This window comes from Clarias gariepinus, chromosome 8 (assembly GCF_024256425.1).
Source record: "Clarias gariepinus isolate MV-2021 ecotype Netherlands chromosome 8, CGAR_prim_01v2, whole genome shotgun sequence".
NCBI classification, from domain to species: domain Eukaryota; kingdom Metazoa; phylum Chordata; class Actinopteri; order Siluriformes; family Clariidae; genus Clarias; species Clarias gariepinus.
Genome location: NC_071107.1, coordinates 31413906 through 31438601, shown reverse-complemented (window position 1 = coordinate 31438601; position 24696 = coordinate 31413906). Strand labels below are relative to the sequence as shown.

The window sequence follows — 24696 nt, the reverse complement described above, 5'->3', positions numbered from 1 at the left end:
CGCATCATATTTAAGCATTTTGCATGAAATCTGCCATGTCTTGGTATGAAAAGTAAACATATGACAACATTGTGCAATTTTGTCTCCACTCTATCATGCCCAGTTTAAACAGTGCTAGCAGAGAAAGGCCTCATCTTTGTGCAACACAAGCAGAAGGTTTGGAATTGCCAGATTTATCACTTCCAGGCTGTGGAACAGGTTTTGAACAACTGGTTCCACCGCTGATCGTTTTAGGTCTGCCCTGGAAGGCCAAAAAGCGCAACGCCAAGACAAGACATTAATTTAATGGCGTCATTTGAAGAATAGTACAGAAAATCCTGCCAATACTGCTGCCGGTATTCCAAGGGTCATCAGACTATTCAACAATGTTTGGCTGCAGCTCAACTTCCTGGACATATAAGGAGGCTGTATCATGGGCCAGAGTTGACTCGTTGTCAATGCTGACTGAATTGTGATTTTTTTTGTTCTGGTGAAGACAGAATTTAGTATAAAATCTAACATTTTTATTTATTCATGAATGAATTCTGTCTTTCTGACTTTGACTGTTCCTCAAGCTCAGCTACATCACTCCAGTTCAGAACTGGTCTTAGCTAAAACTATGAAGTTTTCTATCAAATTTAGTTCCGGAAATATCAAAAATATCAAGCAAGCAGACATCACCAGAAGGTTTAAAGTATCACCAGAAATATAATTTCCAGACTGTGGAACAGATTCTGTACAACTGGTTCCACCACTGATTGTTTTTGTTCTGCCCTGGAACAGCAAGACAAGACGGATTAATTTGATGGCGTCATTTGAGAAATCCTGCCAATAGTGCTGCTTGTATTCCAGGGTCATCCGACTATTCAAGTGCTTGGCTGATTCAGACCTGACTCAGACCTCCTCCATATGAACGTAATTTCAATCAAGGTGGCCTAAAACCAATCAAAATGGATGGTTTACACGCCTTCACACGCCACTATCAATAAACAGTGTTTGTCCTATGACACAAAATATATTTTGTCATGAACATAAAAACCTCCCGCTTACGTGATTTTTTTTGTTGTTGTTGTTGTGACCCTGGAAAGAGCAGGAAAAAAAAGTTTTCACTGAATTTCATTTAATCTTTTTTTTCCCCATTCCAAATAAGTTACACCCCCTCCTCCACATGCATGTTAAACCCATGAACACACACCACATCATGAAAAATGGTTTAATATAGGTACTCTGCGCATCATTCAATAACAGTCATACAAGTGCATCATAATTTGCCAGTGGAGCTTTTCTCACACCCACTTTATTAAATAAAAAAAACAAGCGTGTCTCTTAGTGATTATAAATAATACACTGTAATGCAGAGTGCTAGGGGTTCGGCTATACATATCTTTTAAAAAGTACTGAAAAGGTTTGGATATGTATATACAAAGTCAGACGGCTCTGATCTATAGCAGTGTTACACCGCACATCAACCACACGCATGCAAAGCCCTGAGAGGAGCTCTGCAGCATGTTAGGCAATATGAACACACCTGAAGCATATGTCACAAGTAAAGAAACATGTTCACCCAAAACTCAGACCTTAAATCCAAACCTGATTCAGTAGTCTTTTAGCGATTCAAGTTTAACACTATCGCTCTTACACTGTGTCTTAAATTGTTCTTGGACATTTTTTTTAAACTGTTCGAAAGTGGAGCAAAATAAAATGCTGGTTAAATTTTGATTACTTGGAATACATATCCGTGCATAAACGGACATACACTAGTGACGCTAATCCCAGATCCATCCCTGTAATCACTTAGGATTTATTCTGGTTTAGGTCTTGCTCCTACATGACAAAAAACCTGATAATCACCGTTACAATATATTCATCCTTTAATTTATCCTCATTAGCCTCTGTATCCTCGGTAAAGGGTTGCTGTGGCCATCTCAGAAACGTTAGCTGTGAGAATTCATTCTGTGCGGGACAGCAATGCATCACTGGGCACCGTGCAGCACACTCCTCATTTGTAGTTACAGCCATTTGCGTGCTGAAAGGACACGGGGAACTCTGGGAGAACATGCAAGACTCAGCTCAGGGTTGAACCTGTCACCCTGCAGCCGTGTCACCCAGCAGTGTTAAAATGATCAAACAACTTTTACAAGAACAATTTTAATAGATTCAAGACGTTTTAAAATTCCTGCCTGTGGTGTTTCCAGATATGATACAGATGTGACAGACAGATGTTTGAAAAGTGTCAGCTTTGAAAAAGCCTATATGTAGAGATTCACACACAAACCCGCATACACACACACACACACACACATATACTGCAGCAGATACAGTAGCTCATGCGGCAGCAGTGGACGCTACAGCATGTGCATGATTTATTACAAGTTCATTTCTTAATTTAGTCGGCTGCAGATAAAACTGCTCTCTCTTGTCTTGCTCTTTCTCTCTAATTTTTTTTCTTCACACTCTCACCTCCCTCTCTCTCTCTCCCTCTTTCTCTCTATACCCTGCTACTGCTGTTTAGGCATGGCGAAGTCCCACGCTGTGTCCTGTGCACACTTCCACATAGCACGCACCAGGCGGGTGAAGCCCATATCCTTGGGTTTCTCGAGCCCCCGCATCAGCCTCTGCTTCATGATGGAGATGAACTCCTTGTTGCTCAGCTCGCCGTTACCTTGAGACGGAGACGGAGTTCATGATCGCATTTTGGTTTCATTTCGTATTTCATTTCTGAATGGAAGCAAGCACGCACTTACCGTCGCAATCGAATAAAGCGAACACCACGTCGCACACGTGGTCTGACAGTTCCACCTTGGCTACGGTGCGAGCCACTTGCTTCATAGTAGCTAGAGAGAGAGAGAGAGAAGGTGAGAAGGACAATAATATTAGTACTCAGGAGCCTACTGCGTTTGCCTGCGGTCACAAATTTATACTAGCAATAACTCATGAAGTCTGAAAGTCTGGCAGAGTAGATTATATTGAGTTTGTGTCTTTAATGATTCTCTAGCTGAATCAATAAAAGACACTTTCTCCCTGATGAGGAGTTTCATCGGACAAAGATGGAAGAAGGAAAGGAGAAAATGGGTGGGGGTGTGGGGGTGTGTGAAAAAGAATAAAATGGGCATCAAGCATCAGAAAAACGGTCACTGAGGACATCAGAGAAGGACAGGGTAACCAAAAAATTGCGCCTGGATTCCAAACTGAACAAAAATAAAATAACCAAAGTCCATGACACGGTCTTTCGTCTCCATAAGAACCATTGATTCGGTTTGTTCTTCAATGAGACACACGGGAGACAAGAGACAAAGAGATGTATGAGATATGAGAGAGAGAAAAGAGACGGAGGCCGGGTTATGATTTCTGCGCCAAAACGAATCAATTCCTACATTATCAGTTCTGCATGACACTGAGCAGAAAATGTAATTCTCTTTCAGACCAGAATAGACTGGGAAAGGGAGAGGGTGGAGAGAAAGAGTAAAAGGGAGTAAAAAGCATGAATTCGAGAAAGACAAGATGCCGGTGTGATGGCAGGAACTTCCCTTGTCCCTTGAGACTTTGTCCAGTGTGTGTTTTTATACTGCCTGCATCTCTAATGTGCACTCAGCCTCTAATCCTTGGATGTTTGCTGAATAAACAGTCACCCAGATCTAAAATCTGTCAGGTATTACACATATTAATCTTTTTTTTTTTTTTTTTAATTGTGCTTACAATGTGAACGAACATGGATCACATTTTATACCATTCTGAACATTATGCTCTGTATCTTCATGCATTGTGTTTATACCACATGACTGGTGATAGGATAACACATGCTTATGTTAAAGGCGGGTGAATGTATACGCCAGTCTCAGCCTGTTAGTGTCTGGAAATCAGTGCCAACACATTAAGGCTTCAGTGAAGGCATTACATTTCACGGTCGAATTAATTTATTAATTTCAAACATTTCAATACAAACTCTCATCCGATGCAACATCTGTGTCTTTAGCACCCAGGGAAGTAAGATTTTTTTGTGCTGTTGCTATGTGGTTACTGAACCACTAGAAGATCTCTCCAAGAGTCTGCTTCTTCTTTTGGCTGCTCCCCTTAGGCGTCTCCACAGCAAACCATTTGTCTCAATCTAACTCTGTCTTCCACATCTTGCCTCAACACCTCAACCTCCTCCTTATCCTCCCTTACCGTGTCCATAAACCTTCTCGTGGGTCTTCTTCTTCTCATCCTGTCTGGCAGCTCCATTTCTAACATTCTCCTCCCGATATCTCTCCTCTGCACACGTCCAAATCATCTTAATGGCTTCTCTAACTTTGTCAACAAAACCATCTTACCTGCGCCCTGTCCCTCTAATATACTTATTTCTAATCCTGTCCATTCTTGTCACTCCCAAAGCAATTCGCAGCACCTCTTTTTGTCAGAGGCAACGTCTACAACATTGTTGGTCTCACTAACGTCTTGTAAACTTCACCTTTCATTTTTGCAGATACCTTTCTTTCACAGATGACTGAACTAAGTCAAGAAATGAAAAAGAAAGCAAATTAAATTCATGTTACTGCAAGAAATTACAATCGCAACACAGGACTTTTTGTAACTAGTCAGATGCGTCTAATCTGAAAGTTTTCCTTGCTAGCTTTCTAGTAGTCGATGGTTGAAAGGAAATCGAAATTCAACCTTGGATTTTTTAAACTTTAGAGGGTTGTGGGTGACATTCCACCAAAGATGAAAAGTTTCTGAAATAAAAAGACATGGAGTTGGATTTATTAAAGTCAACGATCATCTGTATGATTGCGTTACTGCTCTCTTCATTCAGAATGAAAAAAGGATGGCTTTTTTTATGTCAAGTAAACAACACAGATGACCTCATTATTTTCGGTATATTATATATATTCCCTTGCTGTTGTTTGTTTGATGAAATTTGTGTAACAGTTTTAGTTCTGTAATGTGCTTTTTAAATTGTTTTGTGGTTTAGTAAATTGTGTTTTAAGGCATGATGTTTTTCCTTTTTTTTGTTTGTATATTACTTAGACTATTATCAGAGTTGTAGTGCTATATTTTTATATAAGAGCAGCCTTATGCTGGGTACATGTGTAAACACGTATTTTCGTTTGCTATTAAATTTTTATAGGTGTTATTAGTTAGGTTCAACTGGCAATATAGCTATATTCACTATGCTACTTTAAAAGGATCCGTGTACCCTTTAAAACCCGGCAGAAGCGCCGGCGATTACATTTGAATATCTAAATCTAAATTTTGTGTCTGTTTATTGGTGACCGAACAACACCACTTATAAAAATAGGTATATAATAAAAACTATATGAGACAGATGGACCAAAAGAATTTTTAAAGTATTTTCTAGTATTTTCTTTGTTATTTTTTAAGTTTAAGGTTTGAGGACTTTCGTGGCATGTCTCCATTTAGAAAAAATTTAAATAAAAGCAAGAAAAATAAAAACCTCTTTTTAGTTTATTAAATTTAGAAATAGTTTATTCTTAAAGGCAAGGATGGAAGGATGGCATTGATGTAAAAACTGACAGTAAAGCGGGTAAAAATACTAACATACACTCCGGCGGAGCTCATCTATGGCAGGTCTTAAAGGGTTAACGGGAAATGTTTTCTTGCATCTTACTCAATGCAACTGTTAATGTTGTGAATCAATCAATGCCTTAAATTTAACTACGACCATTGGTTTTGGTTGATTGGTTCTCTTGCATGACGTACGCTTTACTAGTGATTGGATCTTCAGACACTATTATCAAGCAAGTATTTCCCAGATGTTTTCCGCAAATTGGTCGTAGCCAATTCTCACCCCTTCACTGTTAGGGCACTCTCCCATCAAGGCAACGAGCACCAACAAGGGAGGATGAAGACAATTGCACGATTTTTTTGAGATGCGACTCCAGCCGACATCATCTTTTAGAATTAGTGTTTAAGAAATGCTTATGTGAGCTCACAGACACCCATGATTGGCAAGTGTCACTATGATTGATGAGATCTTGTGAGTATGCCTTCCCTCCCAATCTGCATGGCATCAACTGGGAATCGAACCCAACCCCCGGATGATGGTGGCGAACAAACACTTTACTGCTGCAGGAGCTATAAAAAATTTATGTGAATTTTGACTGAAGTATACGGACACTTTCGTTTCCCTCCTTTCTCGGGGGGGAAAAGGGCGGAGCATTGTTTCCGGTGCAGTGTGGCAGCAATGCACCTATAAATATAATGCTTGATTGGAAATAATTAATTTTTCAGAGCCTACATACACTACTGTTTAAAAGTTTTAGAACACTTTCTAACTCCATGATGTTTCCTTATTTTATTTCTTTCTACATTGTAAAGGAATGCTGAAGGCGTCCAAAAAATGCATTAATCTCCTTTGAACAGTTGATATTGAGATGTTTCTGCTACTTATGTTCTGTAAAGACTTCATAACACCTCTAATCTGAGGTGCTGTTAATTGGTTATTTTTCAGGCTGATAACTCTAAATGAACTTCTCGTCTGCGGCAGAGGTAGGTTTTGGTCTCGCCCTCCTGAAATGGCCTTCATGAGAGCCAGTTTCATTATGGTGCTTGACGGATTTTGCAAATGCACTTGACAATACTGTTCTTGCAAGAACTATTACAGAAAGGCTGACCTCTGTGTCTTAAAATAACAACTTACTGTTGTTTTTCTTATTGTTACGTAATTACCTAATCCCATATGTGTTATTTTATAGTTTTGAAATCCCCAATATTGTTGTAGAATGTAGAAAATAAATCACTAAACAAAAAAAAAAAGAAATTTGCAAGTGTTCTAAAACTTTTGAACAGTAGAGTACATTAAAAAATCTTTAATAATGGCCAAATCATCTGCAGTCAGTGTACAAAAGTGGTTTAAAGTTTGCTTTGAGAAAGCTTATAGCTTTAAATCTCCATGAAGGCTCAGGTCTGAAAGGCATGGTTTGCTGTAAATGCATAGTCAGGAAAGACATAATAAATCCTGAAGAAATATTTGAATTTTAGAGAGTCAGACAAAAAAAAACAAAAAAATTACAAACACTTTAAGAAAAGGAAAAAAAAAATATTATATCAATACTTATCATAATAGTATCATATCAATATAGAACATATAGTAATAAATTTAGTATTGTGTGTCCGCACACATTTTTGTCTGACAAACATGAACTGAATAATATGTTCATAACCATTCATTAAAATACACAGCATTGCTATCATCTGTCCTCGAAGATGTGCGACACAAAGCCAAATTGAATAGCTCCAAACACTTTGAAAGCTTTAAAGGGTCAGGATTCACACACAGTCACGCTGCCATAGCTACAGCACGCTGCCACCTGACTCGCACACCTCCACGCCTACACTATATTTAATTATGTCACAGAGTGAGGGGCTGCGAGCGTTTCAGAAGAGAAGCGCGCAGAAGAGAAAGTGCTGTATAATATGAAGAGTAGCAGATGAACGGTTCTCCAGATCAATAAAGGAACAGCGGATAAAGAGAGCGCGGTAATCTGTTCTCGATTCTGGAGATCATAAGAGTGAAATGAATGGAAAGAAAACACGCAGGGAAAAGAGAAACGGTTCCGACGTTGCACTGCAAACGGTTTCTTGACTCATTTAGTGTCCTGAAGCATCAGTGCATGAGACCAACATGAAATAGAAATTGTTATTAAGTATAATAATCAACAGTAAAATGGCAAAAGTAGAGAAGGAGATAAAGGACAGATAAAAAGACAAAGATAAAAAGGAAAATCAGCATTGCCTTGGAAAAATTAATTAATGTCAGTTCCAGAAAAGTATGATGTCTGCAATAAACAAAAAGGTGTGTGTGTGTGTCTGTGTATACCTTTGTCTATAGAGGCACCTGCCATGTGGTAAAAACTCAGCGCCGTGTCCACGTCATTTACATTCTTCAGAAAGGTGAAAAAGTTCTCCACTTCCTCGAACGTGATGCCCTATTTTATACAAAGAGAGAGATGCAAGCGAGGGGTAAAAAATTTATTGGTTTCTATCCAGTGAAGCCTAAACAGGAGGCAGTAAAATTAAACAGGCTGTTTATTTGTTTTACGATATCAGGTTCCTTTCGTAAAAAAAAAACCTGCACCTGAAGAAATAAATGACAGAATTTCCCTCTTTTCGGCTGAAAGCGATGTATTACTGATTTATCTAGCTAGATCAAAAAAAAAAAAAAAGCATGATACAGCTTCAGGTTCAATTCTATGCAGTAGAAGCAATAGTTTGTGTGTGTGTGTGTGTGTGTGTGTGAGAGAGAGAGAGAGAGAGAGAGAATGTACAGGCGCAACACCTCCAAAGAGGTGAGAAGGTGAGCAGAATACTGTACTTTACAGGATTATTACCTCACTACAGTCATTAACAACAACAAAAAAGAAAAAAAAGAGACCGGCATAAAAGTGCTTCATATACCCAAAACAGAAGATAAGAAATTGAGTTAGGTGCATTCTCAATTTCTCAACGCCAAATTCACCTCATTCTGATATCATTTTATTGCAGCTCTTCCAAACGAAATAAATACATCAAACATTTCCTAAGGTGGAATCGCTTTTGGCCGTGCTGTCATAAAGAGCTTCTTGTGATCTATTGTGCGGACCAAAAACAAAAAAAAAAACCTTCACTGTACACCACTTAACTTGGGTAAAACTAAAATAAATGCAAAAAGAAAAAGACAATGCAACAAACAGGAAATGCATGAAATATCAAAACTGACTATACATGAATAAATATTAATGCCCTTGCAAACTATTTAAAAGATTTTAGATATAAGCCGAATACACGTACTGTATAAACACAAAACAATTCCAAGTCGGCTCACAGTTACAAACACAGAGCTTTCCATTGTTTGCCCGCCTGTTAGATTCCACGTCACCACTAGTGCTTAATCACTCAGAGAGTCAATGAACCTCAACGTCCTGCCGAAGCAGCTCATAAACTCATCAATGGAAAGCAGTAAAACTAGTCCTGCCATGTCAAAACCTCATATCCGTAAGCACTGAGTCATCAGTGAATTTGAATATTAGGCTGTTTTGTTGTGTGTGTACAACAAAGGAAAAGAAAACCAACAAATAATAACCTTGTGCTCACCTTTTCACCTTTAAGCTCAGCTGCTTGAGCAAACAGCAGCGTATTACAGCCTTGCTAATGAAGACTTGAAAGACAATTTGGCGGTAAGCCGTGAATCATGGGGCAGAAGTGGGTAATGATTCGGACAGTGTGTGAAAAAGAGGGCCATCCTAAACGTATTTATTTATTTATTTTTATTATTATTATTATTATTTGGTCCTCTCTCAGGCATACCTGCGCATCTTTGAACATCTTCTTTAGGCCTTTTTGCATTTGTTTCAGTTTGCGCGACTGAACGCCGCTGTAGGCCAGCAGCATGCCCCCAAACTGTCGCTCTGTGATCCTGCCATCCACCGGGTCATTCCTTTCAAACTGGACACACACAGACAAATTTTACTTTAATCACATGCATAGCTAACCCTTTTGTATGTCTGTTATATATTATTGGATAAAATTGGCCTCTTGAAGCTTTCCTTTCTCTTTTTTTATTCTCTCTCCCTCTCTCTGAAAGCTCCACCCTATCTGTATGTAAATCCCCTCAGTGCTGCATGGTGATGCATGAGCTAGCACAGTCATGCATCATCCAGACAGCAGAGCAACACTGGGACCGGGGGATCTGGGAGTCCAACCTAGGTCTGTTCAGACATACTGTATACACACATGCACACACTCCCCCCCTTTCTTCATGAAAGTTACGTGGCATTAATCAAGGCACAGGAAAAAAAAATCTAGAGATTAATTGGAATCTGTGACACAAATCTGTGTGCTCTATTTATTTAAATACAAAATAAACATTCTAACTAACTACGTTTCTAACTAATCACATCTACATATTTTAAGATTAATGCATTTTGGCTTTATGACTTTTAAAATTTTTAAGAAACTCTGCACACGGCAGCGTTTCTTTATACAGGTTTCTTGTACCAGACTTAAGGAAGGGATCTATCCATCAGTCCAACTAACTGGTAAAGGCACAAGATGTGAACTTAAATAAACTTGTGATTTATGAGGCTAATCTTAATATATCTAAAACCTCTGTTCTGTAGGGTGTATAAAAAAAATAATAAAATTGCTATCTTTTGACTAAGAAGAACGTCAACCCAAATCAATTCCTGCGTTATCGCTGTGCCTACAAATCCTCACAAGTCCTGTGAGTTGAGTCGCGTCCCACTGCACCAGAGATAAGCAGCCAGAGCTGTCTCCCCTCTCTCTCTCTCTCTCTTACTAAAACTCAATCCCCTTAAGTGAGGATGTCCATCAAATGGACACTGGCGCCAGAAAGAGGCTAAAGAGAGACAGGAAACGGAAGTAACGAGTGGGAGATAGGGGGAAATCATAACAAACGAGACTGCGAGTAAACTAACCCGGTTAGACCTGTCTTCTCAGCACTTCAGTTAAAGGAGTGGAAACAGCTTTTAGTGACAAAGCCAACCTGAACCTATGACACATCCTGTCTTTGTGCTGACGTCATAGAGACAATCTGCTACAAACAGTATGCTTTCGATATATATGTTAGATTTACGAGGGCCGTTCAAGTCAAGCTGGGACCTGTCATGAAATTTATCGACACAGCAGAGTGATAAGACTTCTTAGTTATAAAAAATCTGAATGGGTCAAACGTTTTCTATCTGTGAACTACTGTGAATATTCAGCAAGTAAAACACTTGCCACCTGCACAGCATTAAAGGAGTTCCTGTTCCTGGAAGCAGGCAGATTGATCATGGCTTTAATATTCTGAGAAACCTTTTTAACTTGATGGTATCCAAGCACTACTGAAACAATACTGAAAGTCCCAGTTTGACCTGAACACCCCTTGTATAAATATATTTCTCATATACAGGATCACAAAGACCCTATTATAACCCACTATCAATATCTGACGTCACCCTACAATGAGCATGTCACTTCACTTGTTTCGTAATTTCTTGGACTGCTCTGAGATTGCTGTACCTCCAGCTTGAGCACGTCATGCTGCAGTTTCCTCTGGAACTCCAGAAAGCTTCCGATTGTGAGTTTGCCCTTCAGGTCAGCCCCGAAGAAGTAGGTGGTGAGAGCCGAGCTGCAGCCAGTTGTCCTTAGAGTGTTGCCCGTGGTGGAGCGATCCCTGTGCCTCATGCCCATGCTTGTCTGAGAACGGATTATACTCTGCACCTGGAACACATGCATACATGGGAGCGTTTAGAAGTGGAGCTGTGTTGCAGTATCACTAAATACAAGCTCCTGGTTTTCAAATCTTAGGATTCCCTGGAGTAGGAGACGAAAGCAAGCACTAGGAAAATGTGAAATATGGTCCAAGACACACTTCAACAGCTTGAGGAGAAGAATGCAGGGTTTCTACTGGAGCCACACAGGATGTCTGACTGTACGCTTATAGACACTTAAAGAACAATGCTTTGGTCTGTCCATCTCTGTTTAAGGCTCTGCTCTGTCTTTGGATAGCAGTTAGGACAAAAATAAAAGTGAATACTTGCTGATAGGTAACTTGGCTAAGATCTTTCAGTAAGATCAGGCATTTTTATACAGTACATAGGATGTGAATTATTAGATCATTAAAATGTTTCGATGATGTTCAGAACTGCTCCTGACCCTGATTATGTAAAAACCTCCTAGGGGTAAAAAGTCTAATAGAGGATAAACTCAACCCAATTAAAGCTTGTCAGCAAACTCTATAGTGCACCTGCAGACTGTGTTACTCGCAACATGGTACAGATGTGTGACAGATATAATCGATTAGAACCGATTAGAATAATCTAAAGATTAAGTATGATGACGCATAGGAAATGGCTGACTTTGCTGTTACCTGGAGCTCTTTGCTGAAAAGGATGAGAGGGTTACTAATGTATTTCGATTGCATAGTGCAACTTTGGGTTAACCCTCGCTGGCAACTTGTGTTACAAAACCATTAGCAAAAACCGTATCGCAAGGCACACTCTAGTGCACACACTACTTTCAGCCATAAAATCACTAAGGCAAATGACCATCACATTCGTTTTTTTTTGTTTTTTTTAGGTAAATATATGCAGCATGCATACAAGTAGAGCAATTTATAATTATACATTCTTCAGCATGTAAATTTATTTATTACATTGTATGTAAACTTTTTAACTTTTTAAGTAAAAGTACCTTTATTAAACGTAAAGTAAACTATTTCAAGCCTTTTTTCTTTTAATTTCTCATAAATTATTACTTATAATGCCAGTATTTCAAAAAAATCAGAATATGTCCTAAGATCAATTAAAAAAAAAGAAAAAAAAAAAGGATTTACTATACAAAAGGAACAGGAACAGTCCAGTTCCTTTTTTTTTTTTTCCTTAGTCCAGGTAAGATACTTCTGACATTTCCGGTGCTGGTTCAGGAGTCTGGTTTACTCCTGTCTCTAGTTCAGTAGTGGCTTGACACTAGGATATAACAGCCCATTTCCTGAAGATGCCTGTGTGTGGTGGCTCTTGATGTACCCACTCCAGCTTCACTTCACTCTTTGTAAAGCTCTCCCAAGGCTTAATTCAGCTTTGCTTGACAATCCTTGTTAATTGTTGCTTGTGCGCCTTTTCTTACCACTCCTTTCCCAATTCAGTCAACTTTTTATGAATGTGTTTGGATAAAGCACCTTCCGTGGACTATCGTGCTCATGTACAAGTGTCGATGATCATCTTCTGAACAACTGAACACAAAGTCAGCATGCGTATACTGAACTAGACTAAAAGATGCACTGTATTCATACTAACAATTTTTTTATTCTCGAATATTATGAATACTGGACTTATCGAAATTAAAAAGACTTAAAATAATTAACATTTCATGTAGCTTTAAATAGAATATGCTTATTTAATAAGAGAATATGCTAATTTAACAATCAGAACACAAAGCCCTGAGCGTGCCTGTTTATGTGTAACTTGACAATTAAAAAGTCACGTTTGAAATAAAAGCTTCGGGAAATGTCAAGCTGTTTCTAGGCCTGTATCTCTGCTTTAAAAAAAATCATGTGGATGATGAGAATCCACAACAGATGGGTGTATAGATCTCCAGGTTAAGGAGGAGTGGAATACCGTTAAACCTTACTGGCGCTCTTACGTACCTGCTCGAACTCCTCCAGGTCCACCTCACCATCCCCGTTTAAGTCAAACATCTTGAAGGCGATCTCAAAGTTTCTCTGAGGTGCTAAAAGAAAAAAAAAAAAAAAGCTTAGAGTAAATATAAATAACAAACTACATTACTAATAATAAAATAAAAGCTGGCATGAATCTGTTAGAATCTGATATAATTGAGCAGATTAGAAAAAAAAACCCTGCCATTGAGTGTGCAGACTAAAGAAACTGACTGAAACACATTTCGGATCATTACTTTGAAGGTTGCTAGTGATCCCGCTCAGCTGCATCTGCTGGAGTGCAGCACAACAATTAATGCGACACATCTGTCAGTGAGATGAATCAAACTCTCTGTGGCATCTCTTTCCAGTGTTTCCACTCTTTAATATTAAATTTTTAAAGGTCACCATTAATAAGGCCTGAGAGTCATGATTTGATTCCGTATGTTGACGATGTGACGCAAGATGGCATGGCGTAAAATGACTGTTTTATATACGCGAGAGTCTAAAAACACGACAGATCTCAGAAAGGAAAAACAAGCTTCTCTTGTCTTTTTTCACCGCTGTCTCTTTCATTCCCTGCCATCAGTTTTAACGAGGCAATATCGTAGATGACACAGGGGCCTTTTTAAAGTTTCGTCCTACATGTTTGAGCCTAGGAAGACTGTCAGAGGGACGGAAAGATACGGCGACTATATCAGGAAGCGTACGACACAACTGAGTGTTAAAGAGCTGATATTATGTTATTATGTTATTATATAATCGACAGACATAACAGTTTAATTAATTAAATTTATAAACAAAGTTTGTATAACATTAAGGGAAAGAGACAAAATTTTCTAAAGCGGTCATTTTGATTCCAGGAGCTTTAAGTGGACGCCTGTACCTCTGACTCTCTTCTTATTGAAATACAGCATTTGGAAGGTGTTAAACGGAAAGACACTAAGCAGAGATGTCACATCCAGAAGGAGTTCTGTATAAATGTTTATGAGCAGCAGATGTTTTCACAACACTATCACGCCCTTTCGTCACGTTCGTTTGGCAACTGACTCAAAACGAGTAATTCCCAGATGATTAAAGGGACAGAAAAAAAAACACTCACTCGAAAGAACGGTGGTGAGGAATATGTAGTCGGAGAAAGATATAAGGCCGCACTCCCCGAGTGTATAGAAGATGCTGTCCTCGTCTGCAAACTTCTCCCGCTCCTGAGCTATCTTCTGTTGTTCCAGAGAGAGAAAGACAAGACAGTGAAGCCTGCGTGTGGTTACAATGCATAACAACTTACTGCAGTATGAGCTCTACGGGCATTAGAACACCAGACACACACACTAGCATGCCAATACACACCACACAATACACAACACTGATCGAGCATGCAAGTGCAGTACTCATTCAGGCAGTCACGACAAGGGGGATGAGGGAACATGTGGAGAACGTGAAGAGAACACATTAATATTATTAAACATCGTCATCATCATGAACATCATTATCACAGTGACACAAAAATCAGTGTACAACACACAAACGTGAAAACACTACCACAGGATTGTGTATACTGGAACAAAAGACTACACAATAGTCACACGGACACAGTGAGGTGGTCTGTCCTACTTTCATTTTCACACACAGTGACTAAACAACTGGTGACTGAATCTCTCTCGACACACACGCTCAACATGCCACAGTTCAGTCTGCGTGTTACCTCCGTCTGCTGGAGAGCCCATCAAGAGTGTCAAGAAGGAAGAGACGAAGGGTTAAAAAAAAAAAAAAAAAAAAACACACAACAACCTCACTGTTACTGACTTCATCACTGATGCCTAAACACTTGTTCATTCATAATAATGATTCATTTCGAACATTTTTTTCCTCACATAAATTTTTTTTTTTACCCACCCACACGGTAAAAGTCTTTTTTCTTTTTTTTAAATCTTTTTACTCTGGAACAGTACAACTTTTTACATACCATCTGCAATATTCTGACAAAAACAAATGTATATACGCTATTTATCCCATAGTCAACTCTGCGAAAAAATATCCGTACTCGACAGAAAAACTTTGTTCATTCTTACAGACTACACAGCTGTATGCCTTCATAAGCAATGGCCGACCTAGATTTTACACTTCGGAGGACATACAGTCCTTGTTGCGCTAAACGTTCTTCAGAACGAGGTGCTGGCACACTGTAAGTCTAGAACTGATAGAAATGTTGACAGTTGACCTATTTTTTCTCCCTTTTTGCAATTATGGTCACAACCATTCTAGCAGATGTAACATTTCAAAGAAAAGTCCAGTGAATGCATAGAAATAGTATTTAAATAAAACATTAACATCAACGAAGTCCAAATTTTTCCCCCGAATTTCGCTTTTTCAGTGTTTGTCCACTTTTATTCCCTTTAACGGTTTTCTACATTACCCATGATGCCGTCTGACTACCAGCTCATAGTGGTGCCAGTGGGATTTAGCTCTTGCTTCATCTCTAGTTAAAGATCAATGCAGCGGCGCTTCAACCCTTTAGTCTGTCCAGCTGTTTCACTTTGTCCTCTGGACATTTTGATTAAACAGATCTTCACACTTCTCAAAAGCACAAAATGATACAGAATTAAGTAAATAACTATTCCCAAGAAATTACATAAATTTCTTCTTTCTTTTTTTTTTTAAAATCAATACACCTTTTTTTTTTTTTTAGAGCCTACACACACTTACATTTATGAACATCACTGTGCTATAAATATAGAGCTATAAGTTTTACCCCATCAAAACGCTTACTAAGAACACAACTCCCCTGCTCAGGGGAGTGATGCTGGAATAATTAAGTCTAAGTGCAAGCCTAAAGATGGTGTTCGCATGAGTGTGTGATTTGTGTTGAAGTACCAGGAGAGCACGAGTTATTTTTATTGCAGACAGAGGAGTCTGGGTAGTACCTATTGCAGCAAAAGAAACTGATCAGAAAGTGTGTATGTGTGTGTTTGTTTGTGTGCAAGAGAGAGAGCTCGAGGCACCACATGCCCCTGCTGTCACCTTCAGAGAGATCCTCAGGGAACATGCAGCACGTTTTGCAGCCAGGAAACACACAAACAACACTCAGCAGGCTACAAATTAACACAAAGGAGGAGCAATGCTTGCGAAACAATACCCACAAGCATAACCACACACACACACACAACAGCAAAACAAGAGGTGATGAAAGCCTGCAAGTTGATCCCGCTCCATCAGAAAGAGTCTTGGCTCACAGATGAGGGAGAAAGAAAGGAGGAAAAAAAAAAAACAAGAAAGGTAAGAAGAAGAGAAACTGACAGCTGGACTTGTATGTCTTATGGCTGCTGCTCTGTTCAGCATCACATGGCCTGAAGCATTCAAGCTGATACACAACACACAGCGGGTAGACGACACCGGAGCACAGAAGAGACGACATGTCCTGAGACTCGGCAGAAAAAGCATGACAGCGACCGCTGAGACTCGGCAGAGACGACTTGAATACCAAGTCAAAACTGTAGACTGGATTGACGCAGTTAGGTTTTGTAGAGAGATCATGAATGATATACTGAGACATAGTAAGAGTCTTAATAAACACTGTAGACGTGTATGGAGACAGCGGATAGAGTGCACAGGAAGCACAGAAACACAGTTGATCCTGTAAAGACACAGCACTGCGACAAGCTGAGACAGTATAAAGACATGACAGAGGCACAGCTGAGACAGTACACACACCACTGAGACAATATGTCGGCACACTGATACACAGCTGAGACGGTATGGAGACAGCACCGATAAATGGCTGAGATGTTACAGCACTGAGAAAAGGCTGAGATAGTATGGAGACAGAACTGAAGCACAGCCTAAAAAGTACACAAACTAAACAGAAACACAGCAAAAAACAGCACAGAGACATCAGAAAGACATAGCTAATACAACCCAAAGAAACAAGTGAGTGCAGAGACATACAGAGACATACAGAGACTGCAGAGACATAGCTGATAGAGAACAGAGACTCCACAGAGACACAGCTAATACAGTACAGAGATAGCTCTGAGACAGCACTGAGAGACAGCTGAGAAAGTACAGAAACAGCACTGAGACACAGTCGAGACAGTTTGGAAACAGCACTGAAACACAGCTGAGAGAGTACAGAGACAGCACCAAGACACAGCTGAGACGATACTGAGAAACAGCTAAGACAGCAGTAAGACAGTAGATAGTTGAGAGAGTACAGACACAGTACTGAGACACAGCTGAGAGAGTAGAGAGACAGCACCGATAGTACAGAGACAGCAATAAGACAGTACTGTACTGTCTCAGCTGTGTCTTAGTGCTGTCTCCATACTGTCCATAATCTGTGTCCTGAGATAAAGCTGAGGCATTACAAAGACAGCACTGAGAAAGAGCTCTGACAGTACAGAGACATCGCTGTACGATGTACAGTACGATGGTACTGTATGGGGACAGAATGTGTTAGACAACATTGAGACTATAAAATGAGAAAGGATAAAAATATACTTGTACTGTTGTAACAATTACTCGTGGCACATTTTTTTTTACTGTCAGTAAAAACAAGAGCAAAATGATGTTTACTGTAAGTAGCTACACCATGTCTCTGTCGATCTGCACGCAATCACTGTCTATGACGGTGCTGTACATTCCAGAGTACAAACTATTTCACATCTCATTTCATAAACGTTTAGCTTGATGTAAATGGTTAGGTGGTCACTGTATCTAACAGGAGCAGCAGCAGTGGAATTTTGTGAATCCAAACCAAGCTGTAAATAAGGTCCTCCAAAAGCAGGGTTTATGCTACGAAAAGGTCAGCGCTCTGAAGCTAAGCTCTGGTGAAGAAAGTGTTGTGTTAAAAAGGATGCGAAGTAAAAGAGCAGCGTGCGCTGGACTGAGGGGATTCTGGAGGGGGATTCCTGCCTCTCTTTCATTTCATTCTCTTTGTGGTTCGCATTGCTCATGTGGATACTGCTGAATAAAAAACAACCAGTGTACTTACACTATGGCTTAAGAGACTGGAGCTGATAAAAAAAAGTAAAAGATGAGTCTCATTTGAAATTTGGATCTTCTCGAGCTTCTTTCCTCACAGGGACTTTTCCCTGTTTATCCTTACCTTTCACGTTATTCAAGTGGAAATGCACTATGAACCTGTTTTATGATAATGCCTTCATTTGTATGTATAAATAAACAAAGACACACACTAAAAGCAAGAAGGTATATAAAAAAAAAGGAATCCTGGGAAGGCATGGAAGGCGTGGACAGTGGAAAACACCAATCAATATCTCACATCATCCATCAGGGACTTTGGAAAAAGCCCTCTTTTACTATCAAGGTCACACACACACACACACACACACACACACACACACACACAGAGCTCACTTTCACAAAACTCATTTCATCCTTCATCTTAATGTCATTTGGGAACAAATGAATTGCAAATGGTATTTCTGAAGAACCCTTCTGTATGTGTGTGTGTGTGTGTGTGTGTGTGTGTCAGAATAGATCTCAAAACAGGTGTTCAATTGTGTTTGTGATATTAGGTCGTCAAAGACATCCATTACCATTAACTTACAGTCAGAGTGGGGAATGTGTGTGCGTGTGTGTGTGTGGACATGTTTTTATGTCAATGTGGGAACCATATTTCCAAAAAAATGAAAACAAACCTGGCAGTTGTGACCTCATATGAATATTAAGACCAGCATGCGAATGTGTGTTTGCGTGCGTGTATGTGTGTGTGTGTGTGAGAGACACCCCCAACTGTCATCGAAGGGGTCCTGCTCAGACTAAAAGCCCAAAATAAGGTCCACAAACTCAGCCACAAGCCATCACACCATTTTCCACTGGCAGCAGCTCTATTAGCATGCCACAGGCTCGCCACTGCACCACCCCTACGCCCCCCCCACCTGCCCATCTACCTAGGTCACCTGACGCTAGGCAGAGGATGTGACATCACAGTGCCCTGTGACCACGAGGATGACGGGGAGTGCCGCGCATTACTTTGTCACAAAAAATGACACTTTAACCACATTTAAAGGATGTGGGCTCGTGGGTTTTAGTTTCATACATGGAAGGAAAGAGCGAGCTTCCTGAGGTCAGGGCAAACTGTGGTGCCACAGAACGCAGAGAGGGGGCACAACAGGCAACTCTACTACCCACTCCCAGATCACACTGTCAGTCCTGCAGACACATTCAGCAGGGCATGCACACGCAAACAGAAAGAGAGAGAGAGAGAAAGAGAGAGAGTGTTGAAACTGTCAAAGACCTTGAATTTAAAGAGGGAGAGAAAGAGAGAGAGGGGGGGGGCAGCTCAGAGTTGTCCGAGATCAGGTGTAGTATTGCTCCAGCCTAAGGGAAGCCTGCACGCGTATAATGTTTAGAAAACTCGAGCAGATCCATTTCTGAATTATTTATGCATGCGCATAGACCTTTACTCTGTCTGTGTGTTTTTGTGTGTATATATTTTCATATTTTCAAATATTTGTCACACTTAAATTAATCAAATCATCAAGCTAATTTTTTATATTACATAGATAACCTAAGTTGCCTTTTTTTAAATGGTTTTATTTATTAAAAGAAAAAAAAAACACTCAAATCTGCCTGGCGTCATGTGAAAAAATTAATGCCCACCTTTCTCATCGCAGTGGAGGAATTTTGGACCACTCTTCTTTGCAGAATTGTTTCAAATTAGCCACATTGGAGGATTTTTGAGCATGAATGGCCTGTTTAAGGCCAGACTTTGACTAGGCCACTCCAAAACCTTCATTTTTTAATTTTTTATTTTTGTGAGCCATTCAGAGGTGGACTTGCTGGTGTGTTTCGGATCATTGTTCTGCTGCATAACCCAAGAGCACTTGAGCTTAATATCACAAACTGATGGTCGGTGGACATTCTCCCAGTCCATCACACCAACACCACCATGTTTGACTGTTGGTATGATATTATTTTTAGGAAATGATGTGGAAGTTTTAAGCCAGACAGGATGCATACCTTCCAACAAGTTCAATACAGTATATCCAAATATCTATATATTTATTTTTTGCAAATGGGAGATGAGCATCAGTGCTCTTCTTTGGTCAGCAGTGGCTTTCAACTTAAACCTCTCCCAATGATGCCATTTTTGCCCAGTCTCTTTCCAATTTTTGTACCATGAACACGGAACTGAACTGAGGCAAGTGAGGTCTGCAGTTCTTTAAATGTTGCCCTGGCTTATTTTTTGAGCACCTGTGTGAGTCTCCGTGCTCTTGGAGTAATATTGGTGGATCAGTCATTCCTGAGAAGGTTCACCACTGTCATTAGTTTTCTCCATTTGTGGATTATGTCACGAGTCACAAAGCCTTAGAAATAGCTTACACGTCAAGTACTTTGTGTCTCATCTGTTCTTTTTTTTTTTTATTGCAGTACGATGTGTTGCTTTTTGAAATCCTTTGGCATGCTTTACTTTGTCTAACATGTTCGATTAAAGTGATTTGACAAATCTGGGGGGGGGAAATATCAGGAAGGGGCAAAAACTTTTTCACAGCACTGTACATACACACACACACAGATATGTATGCATTTGCATGGTTAATAATTTAAAAGCTACAGTCAGCTGCATTGTTCTACCATGGAGAGCTCAGTTATGCGAGCGTCAGCTGTGTCTCTTGAATGTGCGTGTGTGTGTTTGAGTTCACAGAACACCTGTATACATCTTAGAACTGCTCCCCTTTCCCTTTGTATTATCTTTGTGTGTGTGTGTGTGTGTGTACACCTGTCCTATGCCTGAAAGCAGAATCCTCTACCAAGAACCGCTTCCACTAAAGCAGTAACGACGACAGCAGTGTCTAATACACTAACAGATATTAATATCAGATATTAGTAACACTGTGTAAAAAGGGTGCACCCGTCAATAAAATAAAAGACAAATGATTTGCCTGAGAAAGCTCGGCATGAAAATGTTTTTGCTCTGTTTTTGCGTTTTCTTAGTTTCACACTACTGTTTACACTTTGTGTGGGATTTGTGTTGGTTTTCAGAAGAACAATCCGAGTCAATTTTTCTATGTCTACAGCATCACCTGGGAATCGAACTAGCGATACCCGGCTTATAGGACAAGTACTGAGCCACTCAGGGGGGCCCCTCGAGTCCTACTTTAAACAATGTGCTATAAATTATTTTATTATTTTATTATTATTATTATTATTATTATTAATTTATTTAGTATAGCACTTTTAACAATTGTCATTGTCGCAAAGCAGCTTTACACAATCAAAATAAATTATGGAAGGATCCACAATAGGGATCCACTGGATAAAAGATCAGTCCTTGGTTTTGATATTATTATTAGTCTTAAAAAGTAAAACTATTAGTATGATTTTTGTGGAAAGCTGAGCCCTGTCTATCTGTCTATGTAATGCTGTCTCTCTAACATAAGGAGAAAGATGCGCTGTCAGTAATTATTCCCTTCTCCTTTCCGCTGAATCCGAAATTCGAACTTTCTGCCCAATGCATTCTCAAACCAAAGATTATTAATGATGGCTGTAATGCGTTGCTTGGCTGCGCTCCTGCATGGAAGTAATTGAAGACTACGATTTAGGTGAAAGGCTTGCTCAGGCAAAGAGAGCTTGGACAACTCTGAACGAAGAAAGAGAGAGTGACAGAAGGGAGTTGTTTTAGTGCAAAGGCTCTCAATTGCATATACACACAAGCACATGTATACACGCTCGTGCTCTTGTTCATGCAGCTTAGTATCGTCCCCATACCTGCCAGAAGTCCTACACAGACGGACAGGCATATAGGATGAATGGGAAAGAGTGTAAGGATGGACAAAATGGAGGGAGGGACAGGATGGAGAGACAGGGAGGAGAGAGAATGGAAGGTTTCATTGGTTAGATGAGTGGAGAAGAAGGTGGAAGACTGTTGTAAGAGCACAATATTTATCCAGCACAGACAAGACAATTCGAGTATATGTTACAGCACTTGGGCATAAAATGCTAAGATTTTATTTATTTATTTTTTGTTATTTTAGTACAGATATACAGTTGAGGCAGCAGAAAGCACTTTTCCCCCCTGATGAGCACTCCACACACCTAACGTGTGCCTGAACAAATGCTGTAATTCGGTGTTAAAAGGCAGCCGAGCGCAGCGCTCGCGGAGCTGTAAAGCGCTGTTAAGGAAAAATACAAAAAGGTTAAGACAAAACTGTTGTGCATCCATAACACAGGGCCCATTAGACTGCGACAAACTCTTTACAGTCGGGCCAAATCCATTACCGTGTCCTATTATACGGAGACAAGATGGGTTACACAATAAGCGAGACGAGAGGAGGAACAGGGAGAAGGTGGATTGAATTGAAGAAGAGACAAAAGGTTTTGGATGAAAAAATGTATAACAAAAATGATGAGCACCATCTCCATACAGCCAAAAAAGAACTGGAAAGGGCAAGGAACAGGAACGAGAAAAGAGAAAGAGAATGATGTGCAGTGCAAAAACTCTGTGGAGGGAAATTTTGTGAGGAAAATAACTAACCCTTGAGGATGCAGATATTTGGCTGAGCTGGAGGGGCGGGTCTTAAATCCCAGCTGATCTGCTCCTCAGGGACATTGAATTTTGTGTGTGTGAGAGTGAAAGAGAGAGAAAGAAAGAGAGAGAGAGAGAGAGAGAGATTTGTGTCTATGCCATCAGACAAGCCCCTTACTGTGTATTCCTCATGTACTTGGTGTTGTACTTAAGCTAATTGAAGAAAAAAGCAGAAGACCGGAGTCATTTGTATTCTTGCGCCATAAAGTGCAAAGCTGAGACTCAGCAAAAAGGAAATGGAAAAAGGAGGATAAAAAGTAAGAACATTAGAAAGAGAGAGAGAGAGAGAGAGAAAACGTTCCTGTGTTTGGCTGCACGACCTCGTCACAAGTCGTTTCTTTTATATATAAAAAAATAAATAATAATAAAAAAAAGCTTTAGGGCATCCTCCTTAGACCTTTACCTAATGAAGAGGAAAAACCAGCAGACATTAAATTACCGGTGGCAAAAAGGCACAGATACAGTACAGCATGTGTATGCAAGGCACTTGTGAAAGTTATGCATCTGACAAAACCTTCAGGAGAGACGTGTAGGTTCTACAGATCATTTCATTAAACAAGCAAAAGACTAGTACTGAATAAATCTATATAAATATATATAATAAATAATACTGCTTACAAAGTACCTGGGAGACACACACACACATACATATAAACCATAAAATATAATCCTGAAATAATGGGTGAACAACTGGAAGACGAGAGGTTTACTCAAATGTGTGCAACTCTGTTACGGTTTTTAATAATGTAAAAGCCGAAGCGAAATAAGAAATATAAAAAAAAGAAAGAATAAAAGGACAGAAAAGAGTGAGATCAGTTTAAACAGATGTGAGCTGATGCTGAGCTGGTAAAGACTCGCTGCACTAACAGCAAAATGAAAAATAAGCATTACTTAAAATATCATAACACGCTCTGCTTTCATCAAGCAAGCTCAAGTGTTTGTTGAAAAAAAAATGCACCAATGACATCTACAAAATATTAAAAAGCTATAAAATGTTGTTCACATTCTTCAGATTCTTCAGAACTTCAGCATTACGATTTCACAGTTCTGATTTACGGTTTTTATCATATCTCTCAAGTGTGGCTAATCAGCGGGTGGGTGGATGAGACAAGCCCGGCTCGGGCCAAAGACGAGTGCGTAGTCCAAGGTTCAGCCCATAAAGAGCCTCTCCATTTGCACTTGTGACTTCACTGGATGCCTCCCACGGATAATGACACTAATGGCTGGAGAGAGGAAGAGCAGCAAGGCTAAGCCTCGCGTTTCTCTTCATTTGCGCGGGCTTGACGCTGTTTAAAGACCAAAAGACTTGGATTTGGAGTTTTCTGCAGGAACTCACAAAGCTCACTCTTAAAGTAATGTGTTATGTAGAGTCGAATCCAAATCATTTTTGAAATTGCTTAAAGTCTGTGACAGACGCTGGATGTGTCTCGGTCACCCGTTAATAGTCATCTCAAAACAAGAGAGATTGAGATTTAAACAACAGAACGGTGTAAAGAATTAACCTATATCCTTAATCTAAACGTCAATGTGTCTGGCTCAACACTGCCACGCATCAGCAGCAGTGCTTTAGCTGTTACAAATAAAAAAGACAAAGAGACAGAGAAGAAAACACTTATTCTGTCTAAAACCTGTCCGAATTTCTTAGAAAGATCATACAATTAACTTTAGGTACACTCTCTCTCTCACACACACAAAACAGCCATTTTCCATGATTCAATGACCAAGGCAGAGAGAAAGCAAGAGTAAGACATCATGAAAGATCCAAGGCCTTGGTCGTTCTGAAGAGAGAGAGAGAGAGAGAAAGAGAGAGAGAATAATGGCTTTATGAGAAGAGGCTTTTGAAACACACGCTCTCTAGAAACATCCCGCTGGGCTGAACAATAGCCAGATAACCTCTCTGCTTCCACCCACTCGCCCACACACACGCACAGTACTCGCAGCTTACCTTTCCATCATAGCGCTTCACCACGAACTGATCCAGTCCCAGGCCTAAGACACAGAAAGTGAAAAAGACAGAAAGGAAGACAAATGTTAGGGAGTC

The 24696-nt window shown here is 39.8% G+C and overlaps 1 protein-coding gene across 1 annotated transcript in view; it reads right to left on the bottom strand.

Annotated features, from left to right (window-relative positions):
* Positions 1-1178: 1178 nt before the first annotated feature.
* micu1 (mitochondrial calcium uptake 1) overlaps positions 1179-24696 on the bottom strand; it is a 50785-nt gene continuing 27267 nt past the window's right edge. The window contains exons 5-12 of the mRNA XM_053501861.1: positions 24601-24644; positions 14214-14328; positions 13103-13185; positions 10978-11178; positions 9262-9399; positions 7796-7904; positions 2724-2813; positions 1179-2641 (exon numbers count right to left, since the gene is read on the bottom strand). Of these exons, the coding sequence (XP_053357836.1) occupies positions 2478-2641; positions 2724-2813; positions 7796-7904; positions 9262-9399; positions 10978-11178; positions 13103-13185; positions 14214-14328; positions 24601-24644 (944 nt within the window). The 3' untranslated portion in view covers positions 1179-2477. The remainder of the gene's footprint in view (positions 2642-2723; positions 2814-7795; positions 7905-9261; positions 9400-10977; positions 11179-13102; positions 13186-14213; positions 14329-24600; positions 24645-24696) is intronic.